This window comes from Staurois parvus, unplaced genomic scaffold (genome assembly GCF_062004578.1).
Source record: "Staurois parvus isolate SC_StPar_1 unplaced genomic scaffold, SC_StPar_1.0 ptg000053l, whole genome shotgun sequence".
In the NCBI taxonomy this organism is placed as follows: Eukaryota; Metazoa; Chordata; class Amphibia; order Anura; family Ranidae; genus Staurois; species Staurois parvus.
The window spans coordinates 1,815,253-1,827,683 of NW_028317849.1; the positions used below are offsets into that span (position 1 = coordinate 1,815,253).

Genomic DNA, 12,431 nt, shown 5'->3' on the forward strand with positions numbered 1-12,431 from the left:
TTCCTGTAGTAAAAAGCATGTATTTTACAGCATGAAAATGAATTTGGTTATAGGAAGGTCACTCAATGAGGCTCAGTCACATCTATGCAATAATGCTTAGTGGGTTTTTAATATATTGCTTTCTTGCATGTTTACACACACTGATCAGGCTCACAGAACTAAATGCTAAAACACACCTATCACACATACACAATGGAAAATCTTGATTCTGAAATTTCTCCCTTTCATCACATTATTAATGCAAATATACATGAATTGAAAACACATCAAACTCATCTTTGCATTTTTGTGCATTGAGGCCATTTGCTCCCTTTAATAATTGAATTTTATTTATTTTAATTAAAGAAATATATGGTCACAGCATACACTCATTCTATAACATCAACATTGCCATCGCAATACAAACAATGGTTATATTTGACAAATATAAGCTTACATTAAAAATCTCCTTTCATGTTGTGGAAAGAGATGGCCAGTAGACAGGCAGCAACCACAACCATCTGGATTCCCTGCATGCTTTGCAGCTCCTCTGCCGTTTACTTTTCATTTCTAAGAACTATATATCCCATGGTACCTTGCTGACTGCAAGCTGTAATTTCTGTACTAGCTCCATCTCCTGAAACTCCTCTCCACATCTGTGCAGTTCAGAAGGCAGCCACTGTGAAATGTGTGGGACAGCAGTATCTTCTTCCAGGGCATATTGAAAATGTGTCACAGAAATCAAGTGAGTAAATATGTGGGGATCGTCACAAAGTAACTTTACCACCTTCCAGGTCAGTCAGTTTAATAGGAGTAAGCACTATATTAATGGACCTTATTGTGTACTTACTGGGGTTTATTCACTAAAGCTGGAGGGTGCAAAATCAGACTCACTTCTGCATAGAAACCAATCAGCTTCTAACCTCAGCTTGCTCAATTACGCTTTGGCAATCCTGCAAGCTGGTTGGTTACTATGCAGAAGTGAGCTTGATTTTGCTCTCTCTAGCTTTATTAAATAAACCCCACTGTATTTAGAATCAATAATCTGCACTAATGCATGCAAAATTGGCTCTTGTATAGTAGCAATAAACAGATGAGGGATAAAGATGTCTTAGCACCCTATACCAAAGTACAGCATTATATACAGTATAACCCATTTCAACCAATAATAGTTTCTTTAAAAATCAAGTTCTACTTTGTAACAAGTTACACCCTAATACGGGTGGAAAAATGTAACCTGTCACAATATCGCTCCTGCCCACACTCCCCAATCTGTCCCACCCCAGACAGTGGGTGGGGGATCTTCTCCCCGCAATCACTGTCACCAGTTAAAAAAAAAAAAAATAGTGCTGAAAGATCTGTGACTTAACGAACTACAAGAATTGTCAGCCAGTGCGACAGACAACTTGTTGTTCTAAATGAACTATGAGGATGCTGTTGAGCACTCTTGTAGTTCATTCATTCTGCCTGCTGTCCAGCAACTGCCTACCCATACGTGAGGTATGGGAAGACAGCTGAAAAGAGTCTGCAGGATCCTGGCATTGCACCTGCTATCAACTGATTGTGGGTGCTATGTCTTAAGATGAACTTTTCCTTTAATCTTCAACCGCAAAAGTTAAAAGGGACACATAAGGAAGCCATTACCAAACTGCTTGCAGGAAATCTCATGGCAAAAAGTCCACATCAATTTTAAAGACGAGAGAGCTAGCCAAATTTGTATGCCCTGACTGCTCCATATCCATCATCTGAGCCAATGCTTTCCAAACTACGGCCCTTTGTGTTCCTACCACTGATATGAGGCACCATTTTTTCCACTTAAACCAACAGCGGAGCACTATTCCTCCCATTTACACTGATGGGGCATTATTTCTTCTACCAATACCAACAATAGGGCACTGTTCCTCCCTCTGACACAAATGATGGGACATTATTCCTCCCACTAATACCAATGATGGGGCACTATTCCTCCTGCTACTGACCTCGGGCACTATAATTTACCTCCACTGACCACTAAGTCTAAAAGCTGACCATACCATTTTCTTGTACAATTTTCCTATAGGATTTACCATGAAACATAGTATAATATGAGATCAAGCCTAAACAATACTTTCAATTTGTATCCAATTAGGGAGACCCTTGTACTACATAGTTGAAGGTAAATCTAGAAGGAGGTTACACAAATTGAAAATTTAAAGAAAATATTATATAATGTATGGCCAGCCCAAGACACTGTTTTTGTCCAGTGGGCGTCAAACGCCAGTGTTAAAAGTCTGGCCCCCAAAATCTGAAGGACCATAAAATGGCCCTTTGTCTAGAAAGTTTGAAGGCCCCTGATCTAAGCAGACAATAAGAGGCATATGTTCAGAGCAGGCATTGAAAACGATTTATTGAAAAAGGCACAGTCACACCCTCCACACAGAATATCAAACACAGTCAGTGATCAGACAAAAAAAACAAACCATAAGAAACAAAAAAGAAAATATAAAAAGTATATAAGGGAGGTGTTTTAGCATTTCTACAGGACTATACAGAGCGCACACCTGGTCTGGGTACAAGCTACTTTACAAATAGATGGAGGGGTGTCATTTTTCTTTTATCCTTTTACAATGCCATGCAAATTATTGGCAAATAGGGGTTAAAATGTGTTTTTTTTTGTTTTTTTAATTATGTAACCTTAGAATACCAGGATTAAAGATGCAGCGCTGTTATGCAGAGACTGAATAATGCAAACCGTTCCAGAACACAGAGGTTAAAGATTTTACTGAACAAACAACTGCTAATGCTGCTTACCAGATTGGGAAAATTGGAACTCACCAACAAGTACATAAAACTTAGGCCAATATCAGATGGGAGATGTACATTTTTTTTTTTCTTAAAGGACTGCTCTCCTCCCTGCTTGTGTGAGAAGAGGAGACTAGTTTCTATTCGTTTTGATGTTGAGCTGATGCCGCTCAGCAAGGGGTAAACATAATGTGTGTTTCTACTAGAAAATGCACAGCATGTGAGCTTGCCCATCTGAGACAATACTATACCTTTAACCACAGGGGCAGTACAACTGAAAAAGCAAATGCCCATTCAATAAGCAATTGTCACCACAAGTTAATTTAACCATTTGATTTTTACATTTGATGTTAATACCATTTTGCTATGCAGTTATCAAGTACCATACACATAGCAATCACATGGCAAACAATATTCCTACAGCAACCAGGCTTTGAAAGTCTCTTGTAATTTGACTAATGTATGATTGCTGCTATGGATTACTGTTTTTATCTTTAACAGTTAAATTTACCTTTTAACAAAAAATAAAATGCTAATTATTTTTTGCAGAGAAAAAAAAAAAAAAAAAAAAAAAAAAGTGTATTTACTATTCTTTTGAATCTGCAGCCTCTAAAGCTTTGCACCAGCGATCAGAATGCTGGTGCTATGCAAGTCTCCTGCAGACCTGTCACTGTCACAGGAAGACTCTGCAACGGCTTTCAGAACTTGTATTTTCTCATTCACAGAATAAGGTGAATGAATGACGCAGCTGGGCGAGCAGAGCTAGCTGTCACAACGGGGGTGTAGGTACCTATTTAGAGAACACCCTTGAATCCAGTTAAAATGTTCAATAAAACATGTAAATTTTTTTTTTTTTTTTTAATATGGCTAGTATAACCAAACCTGTCTTTAGGTTTGTTTGCTGTAATCCCCATATGAAGCAATTCTCACATTGGGGCCAGCATTAAGCCAGTCTGTGCTCTTTTGCTTTGCAAAATGTTGTCAGTCTAATAAACATGATACAGATGGGAGAGCACAAGGATGACCTAAAAGCTGCTGCACCTTTCTTGTCCAATCAGCTTTGCGAGGGGAGGTGATGTGACTTAGGAAGCAAAACACCAGCCGGCATTTTTGACCTATAGTCACTCAGATAAGTAATTGGCATTGCCATAATTACAGGGGAAGAGAATGGGGGGTTGGCTGAAGGGAGTGCACAGAAGATGCTTGCAGATATGAGAAGGAAGGACAAATTTAAGATCTTCAGATTGGAATTCTTTCCTGGGGTTTTACTTTAACTCTATTAAGCAAATAACCTGTATTGCTTTCTGAGTGAACTATTAATTGATTAACCTAGGTATCAATAGAAAGTAATCAAAATGGCACTCTAAGTACAGGATTATACAAGTAGCATGCCAGAAAAGAATCAGAAGTACTGCCATTCCTAAGAAGGTGTCACATTCAAAGCTGAAAACCTTGTCCTTCCCTAACTAATCTGAGCATCGTATGCTTGTTCCATACACATTACTCATCAAGTAGTAAAGTAGTATCCTAAACCCTACATCTACAAAACCAATTCAGTGAAAGCAGCTCCCATATTTTTATTCTGACAGATTCCCTTTATGCCAAAGGACTACAGCAACAACTCATAATTGGCAAAATAAACAAACATTAAATGTATCAATACTAAAGCAGAAACATATGCAAAAGTGAACCTTTCAATAACTTCACAACTCTCCATTAAAAAATTCCTTGTATGCTATAATAGGAAATATAATTGAAAAAAGCTGTACTTTAATTCAGAAAAACATAGGACTTCTTTCAACAGACTGCTTAGGCAGGGTCTCAATATCAGAGTCTGCTGACAGCAGAAGGAATCATTTCTTCAGTCTCCTCTCCCAAAATCATGGCAACATTTTTCTAGCATGTTCCACAGTGAAATTTTGCTGTAGGAACTATAATCTATACACAAGTCTGACTGCATGATCCCTAGGCCAGCATCTTAGTAGTCAGTAGATGCTGATCCTGAATGCTAACTGGCACAAGCCTTCTGCTGAAAAAGAAAGAAGACATTCATTTTCAGGAGGAGTACTGAGATCTTCTTGAGAGGTAATGCTACAAGTATATATAAAACATTTTTTTTTTTTCATTCGGCTTTAGATTTAAAGCAAATACAGCAGCTGACATTTCTCTCTCCAGTTTTCTTTTGTGATATTTTAAAAGTAAAACCACTTTTTTTTTTATTTTTTTAAACATTGACTTGATCTGGGCATTAAACAAATCATATGGATAAAAACCTCAGGAAAGAACATTGAGAAGATGCCTAAACTAATAATTCAGACTTCAGATATTATTTTCCTACTTGATTTTAGAAGAAAGCAGGAATCTCCTATAACAGCTCCTTCGCTTATTCTCCCCCTGATATTTATATGTGGCAACCACAGTATAAGTACTTTATCAAACAAGGGATCATAGGGGTCAGAATCAAAGCAGGCTTATACACCCTACAATCTGAATATGAAATATCCCTTAGATTTATCGAAGCAATGCATTCAATTTGTAACTAGTTAGGTAGGGTCCCGTACTGCACAATTATCTAAAGAAGATTGGTTGGATCACATTGCAAGGTGTATGGTCTGTTTAAGGGACAACTTATACTTTCCTATTGAGTAGTCACTCATTGTTTGGAATAATGACATTGTACAAGCGAGTGATTCTCCAGTGTTTTGGGCCAGTGAGGAAGAGACTATATAGGGTTAATGGCAGCCTTCCCACAATGTTTTAATGTGTGAACTGCAGCAGAATTGTCCACCTGAAGCCAGTAAAGTTTGGTTTTGAAATTGGTTTCTAGAGAACTGTTAGCTGCACACTGGTTCAACCCACTAAGTATCTACCTACACTGTGTGCCACATGTAGTCAGAATGGTTTCAATTTATAAAATTAAATGTGGGGCAAACTACTACTGCCATTGGCCAGGAATGATCTGTATAAGACAAGCAATTACAGAGTTGCACAATAGGGGCCAACCAGGTTATATTATTTAGTATATGTTCTGCAAAAAGCCACACAATACCTTAAACAGTTTAAAATGGTCCATAAACCGAAGTATTAAACCAAAGCAATAGGATGACATGAGTTTTGTATAAAAATTGTGAGTTTGTGCTTTTGGTAAAATTATTAGCCAATTTACAATACAATTTGCATTACATTCCAAATATATATAGGTTTTCATAGTCCAATAACATATACAGCGGCCCTCCTGGCTGACAGTTTCTTGCTTTGTTAACCCTTTGACAAGAGGCTTTCCAGTGCATGTTGGGATAATACTCTACAATGTAACTCCACTAGACAGTGCTAGAGTTACCACTGCGCTGCACCTTTATCCATCTAAATTTCCTCCATGTCTTAATCGGACTTGTCTCCGTCGTCATCAGGCCGAGGATCCCCATCATGACCATTCTTGTCTTCTTTGGGAAGATGTCCTTGGGAACCAAGTGCAGACAGAGAAAGAAGGCCACTGCTTGCACTGACAGGCAGAGAGGGTGCCTGCAGACCCACAGGTAGAGGGGTGAGAGGAAGGGCAAGAGCCTGTAGCTGAGACAGCTGGTGGACTTGAAGTTGCTGCTGTAAAGCAAGTAAGTAAAAACACATCACAAAAAAGGGGGTTAGACTGGATCAAACAAGTAGCACTCAAAAACAGAAAAATACAAAAACCAGCAGCCCTTAATTAAGAACGTGTGATAGCTGTAGCCTGTCCACTGTCAGTAGTAACCTGCATTCACGCTTTTCTGAAACCAAGAATGTATGTAACAAACTGCAGAACTAAAAAAAACTGTTCAAAGGGAACAGGTATCAAGAAATAAGGGCACTTCCTCTGCTTGTCTCCATCTGAAAAATAGTTGACTGGCAGTCTCTAGCTTCACTGCTTTCTAGATTACTGACCCTAATCACTATGCAAATCAGGAAAGGCAGCATGAAGCCAGATCATCTGATCTAAAAACTTGTGAAAAAAAAGTTTAGTGAATCAGTACCGTAACCAAAAGATCAGCCAGGAAAAAAAAAAAATCCCAAAACCATTTTTGATTTATGCTTTAATTACATTAACCACTTTACCCCCGCCCTATAGCAGTTTTGCTGCAACATGGCATCTCTCACAGGGGCACACAGCTCCGTTATGACAGGAGGGAGTGATCTGTGTCCCTGCAGAGCTGTGAACACGATCCATCACTTCCTCTTGTACCAGGGCCATCTAGTGTACACCAAGGCACACACTTAACCCTTTGATCACCTTAGATGTTAACCCCTTCTCAGCCAGTGTCATTAGCACAGTAATCCGTGCATATTTTTAGCACTGATCACTGTATTAGTGTCACTGGTTCCCAGAGTATCAGTGTAAAAAGGTCTGCTGCAATATCGCAGTCCCACTATAAGTCGATAATCGCCACCATTACTAGTATAAAAAAAAAATCCAGCATATATCCCATATTTTGTATAGATGCTTTGCGCAAATTAATATATGCTTATTGGGATTTTTTTTGTATCTGAATACATTTTGGCCTAAAAATGTATGAAGAAATGTGATCTCTCTTTTTTTTTTTTATTGAATAGGTTTTATAGCAGAAAATAAAAAAAATACTGGGTTTAACAAATTGTCAGTTTTTTTTCTATAATAAAAAAAAGTAATAAAACCGTAGAGGTGATCAAATATCACCAAAAAATAGCTTTATTTGTGGGGAAAAAAATTATATAAAATTTTAATTGGGTACAGTTTTGCATGACCAGGAAACCGGCTATCCCCTATGGGGACCCTCAGGAATGACAATCAAGAGAATCAGACTGAAATGGAGCTATAATTGAGATATCAATTTGAACATGCCACATTTAGGCAATAGAGAGAAACTATTGTACAGTGCCTTGAAAAAGTATTAATATCCCTTAACATTTTCTACATTTTGTCATGTTACATAAAAGCCCAATAAAAATACAATTACGTTTTTGGTTGTGATAGACCAACACATAGCGGCACATAATTGTGAAGTGGAAGGAAAATGATAAATGGTTTTCAACATTTTTTACAAATAAATGTGAAAAGTGTTGTGTGTATTTATATTCAGCCCCCCAGTCAATACGTTTTAGAACCACCTTTCGCTGCAATTACAGCTGAAAGTCTTTTAGGGGATGTCTCTACCAGCTTTGCACATCTAGAGTGACGTTTTTTGGTCATTCTTTTCAAAATACCTCAAGCTCTGTCAGATTGGATGGAGAGCGCCTGTGAACAGCAATTTTCAAATCTTGCCACAGATTCTCAATTTAGGTCTTGACTTTGATTGGGCCATTCTAACACAAGAATATGCTTTTATCCAAACTATTCCATTGTAGCTCTGGCTGTATGTTTAGGGTCGTTGTCCTGCTGGAAGGTGAACCTCCGCCCCAGTCTCAAGTCTTTTGCAGACTAACAGGTTTTCTTCAGCATTTTGCTTTTAGGCCAAAAAGTTCAATTTTGGTCTCATCTGACTAGAGCACCTTCATCCACGTTTGCTGTGTCCCCCACATGGCTTCTCACAAATGGGACTTCCTATGGCTTTTATTTCAACAATGGCTTCTTGCCACTCTTCCATAAAGGCCAGATTTGTGGACTGCACGACGAATCGTTGTCCTGTGAACAGATTCTCCCATCTGAACTGTGGATCTCTGCATCTCCTCCAGACTTACCATGGGCCTCTTGGCTGCTGCTCCGATTAATGCTCTACTTGCCTGGCCTGTCAGTTTAGGTGGACGGTCATGTGTTTGCAGGTTTTCAGTTGTGCCATACTCTTTCCATTTTTGGATGATGGATTGAACAGTGCTCTGTGAGATGTTCAAAACTTGAAATATTTTTGTATAACCTAACCCTGCTTTAAACTGCTCCACAACCTTTTTCCTGGCCTGTCCAGTGTGTTCCCTGACCTTCATGATGCTGTTTGTTCACTAATGTTCTCTAATAAACCTCTGGAGGACTTCACAGGACAGCTGTATTTATACGGAAATTAAATTACACAGAGGAGAACTCTGAAGGCAATTGGTTCCACTAGATTTTGTTAGGGGTATCAGAGTAAAGGGGGCTGAATACAAATGCACACCACACTTTTTAGATATTGATTTGTAAAGAAATTTTGAAAACCATTTATCATTTTTCTTCCACGTCGTGTTGGTCTATCACATAAAATCCCAATAAAATATATTTACGTTTTTGGTTGTAACATGACAAAAATGTGGAAAATTTTAAGGGGTAGGAATACCTTTTTCAAGGCACTGCATGTCAAACAGGACAGAGAAGACAGAACAATGTCCTGGCTATGTGAAAGGAAGTCAACTGTCTTGGTGTAGCACAAGAAAAAAGGTTATATACAGGTTGAGGACATAAAATCAAAACTTGACTCACTGAGGTATTGATAACAAGAAGGGCAACCTTACAAGTGCGAGTAGACAGAGGAATATACCCGAGGAGGCTCAAAGGGCGGTTTCTGAATTGACAGAACCAGGTTGAGATCCTATGGTGTCACTGAGTGACACAGGGAATAATGTAAGCAACACCCTGTACAAAGATCTTTACTAAAGGAGTGGGAGGCAAGTTGTATTTAAAAAAGAATCTCTAGGGCTGAGACTTGACCCTTGATGGTACTCAAGGCCAAATGTAGATTCAGACCAGACTTGAGAAAAGACCAGATACATCTTTTACAGAATACTTTGTGGGATGGAATTATGATTGAAAAATAAAGAAAAAGGTTTTGTTTCTCTCGGAGAAGATATACCAGGAGTGGGATGGGTTATACTAATCTATCCTTGTTTGCCAATGTCCAATTTCCTGAAAGCAGCAGCATAACCCAATGTGAACAAAATTACTTCATCCTGTGTCCTTTAATGTAGGGTTAAAAGAACAAATTTTGTACAGACTCTAAAAACCTCTCTTGGAGTTCATTGATGGACACAACATCCTGAGACATCTGGGTTATACTGCCATCTACAGGAACAATTTGACACTGACAAAAATAAATTCAAAACGGTCAGCTTGGTAGAATCCCTCTTAGTCCATGTTCATAATGGAAGCAGTGGCTACAAAGGAAGAACACAAACTAAATCTGGAAAATGAAGGAAGATCTCCTGCTGATATACATGAGCCAGGCAGAGTGATGAAAGTAAAATATCCTGGCTGAGATTAAAGGGTGCAGAAAGAAAGAGGCTCTAGGCCCAGCAGGTCTGTTAAATCAGAAAAGGTTCTTTACAAGACAAGGCTGCAAGTACATTGTAGAGGCGTTGGCAACAAGAAAAGCAACATTGTGAGTAAGCACAAAAAGGGAAATCTCAAATATTAAAAACCACCCTTTTGAACAGTGCGAAAAAGAACCAAGTTAAAATCCCTGAGTGAAAGGTAATGTACAGAAGGAGCCACATGAGACACCATGTAGAAAACAAAACATATTTTGGAGGCTAGCAATTTCTGGAACAAGATTGCAAGCACAGAGGTTTGACCCTTAATGGTACTTGAAGTCAAAATGCTGGTCCTGAAATGATTAGATAAAAAGGTCAGGATGCTCCCAACAGAATATGTCCTGGGATTAAAGTTTCTTGCTTCACACCATGCAAAGTATGTCTTTCATGTGTGATAGTAGACCTTGCAGCAAGTGGAATTCCTACCTTTTAGAATGGTAGGAGCCCACCAATCCTCAGAGGCCCTAATCCTATATGGTTTATGCACACTTCTGTGGCACTATCCAACCGGATCCAACCACCAGTGGGGATTTCCAGAGTTGTGGGGATTTCCAGAGTTGTAGGGACAACCAAATTGGCCAAAGTTCTAAAATGTTGATCAGGAGATGGGATTCCTCTGGCTGCCAAGTCTCCTGCACCAACAAGGTGTCTGGGAATTCTCCAAGAGACTGGAAGAATGGATTTCCCCAACTCCAGAGCTGGATTTGGAGTCCACTAGGCCAGCGATAACCTGGTACTCTTGGTCAGCAATGACAGCTTTATTATTCCTCCTACTTCCAATTTCTGTAAAGAGCAGCTCTGTCCTTCATATAAAATGCAGTCACCAAGTTCCTGTTCATCTCAATACTGGGCCATTCTACCTGTCAAAGCTTCAGTGGTAGTGTCAAAATCTGCCCACCCCCATACTGCACATTCCTGCTGACCAGTAAGGCTGCCCATCACAGTGATGGGCCAACTGAAATGTATGGAATGCAGAAGGCTCCAACACTAGCAGTTAAAGTGTTGAAGAAGCTTTACCAGTCAGAACATCTTACATTTGGCATCTGAGGTACATTGCTTTCTATTCACAACTCCTACGATCTCCCTCCTCCTCCATCCCTCCCTCACTCACATCTTTAATCTCTCCCTCTCTACTGGCGCATTCCACTCCCCTCTGAAGCACGCGCACATCACTACCATACTTAAAAAACCCTCCCTGGATCTCACCGACCTGAACAACCTTAGACCCATCTCCCTGCTGCCATTTACAACCAAACTCCTCGAGCGCTTAGTCTTTAATCGCCTAAGCTCCTACCTCAACGGCAACAACCTGCTTGATCCCCTACAGTCTGGCTTCCTTCGCCTACACTCCACCGAAACCGCCCTACTCAAACTCACCAACGACCTGCTAACCGCCAAAGCTAATGGCCACTACTCAGTGCTCCTACTCCTCGACCTCTCCGCGGCTTCCGACACAGTCGACCACTCCTCCTAAAAAAACTACACTCTTGGCCTCAGAGACTCCGCTCTCTCCTGGCTCTCTTCCTATCTATCACAGCGCTCCTTCAGTGTTACCTATAACGCTGCCACCTCCCCCTCACTCCCCCTCTGTTGGGGTTCCTCAAGGCTCTGTCCTCGGGGCCCCTTCTCTTCTCCATCTACACCTCCTCCCTCGGCCAACTGATACACTCTCATGGCTTCAACTACCATCTCTATGCCGACGACACGCAAATCTATCTCTCTACCCCTGACCTCACCTCTTCAGTTTCCACCTGAATCACTAGCCTACTGAACGACATCGGATGTCACCCCACTTCCTCAAACTGAACCTTTCCAAAACCGAGCTCCTAGATTTCCCCCCAGCCCGCACCCCCCCCCCCCCCCCAACTTCTCCATCACGAACAACAATGCCACCATCAGTCCCACCCCGCAAGCCAGAGTACTTGGTGTTATCCTAGATTCTAATCTGTCCTTCCAGCCCCAATCGCTGACAAACTCATGCAGACTCCACCTCCGCAACATCTCCAAAATACGTCCGTTCCTAACCCCGGAAACGACTAAGCAACTCATTCACTCCCTTATATCACGACTTGACTACTGTAACTCCCTCCTCACCGGCCTACCTCACCACAGGCTATCCCCGCTTCAGTCTATCCTGAATACTGCGGCCAGACTCATCTACCTTACTAACCGCTCCGTATCCGCCACACCCCTCTGCCAATCCCTCCACTGGCTTCCGATTGCCCAACGGATACAATTCAAAATGCTAACACGGACGTACAAAGCTGTCCATAACACTGCCCCAAACTACATCACCAACCTGATATCCAAATACCACCCAAAACGTACTCTCCGCTCCTCACAAGACCTCCATCTCTCTAGTTCCCTGGTCTCCTCCTCCCATGCCCGTCTCCAGGACTTCCCCCATCCTCTGGAACTCCCTACCCCAATCCATCAGACTATCACCT

At 40.6% G+C, this 12,431-nt stretch overlaps 1 protein-coding gene across 2 annotated transcripts in view; it reads right to left on the bottom strand.

Moving 5' to 3' along the window:
- Window positions 1–2,339: 2,339 nt before the first annotated feature.
- Window positions 2,340–12,431, bottom strand: part of TLE5 (TLE family member 5, transcriptional modulator) — a 32,453-nt gene continuing 22,361 nt past the window's right edge. The window contains exon 7 of one of the 2 annotated variants that reach the window (XM_089667115.1): window positions 2,340–6,357. In XM_089667115.1, the coding sequence (XP_089523241.1) occupies window positions 6,142–6,357 (216 nt within the window). In that variant the 3' untranslated portion in view covers window positions 2,340–6,141. Of the gene's footprint in view, window positions 6,361–12,431 lie in introns of both variants that reach the window. The other variant, XM_089667107.1, reaches the window with a different exon arrangement.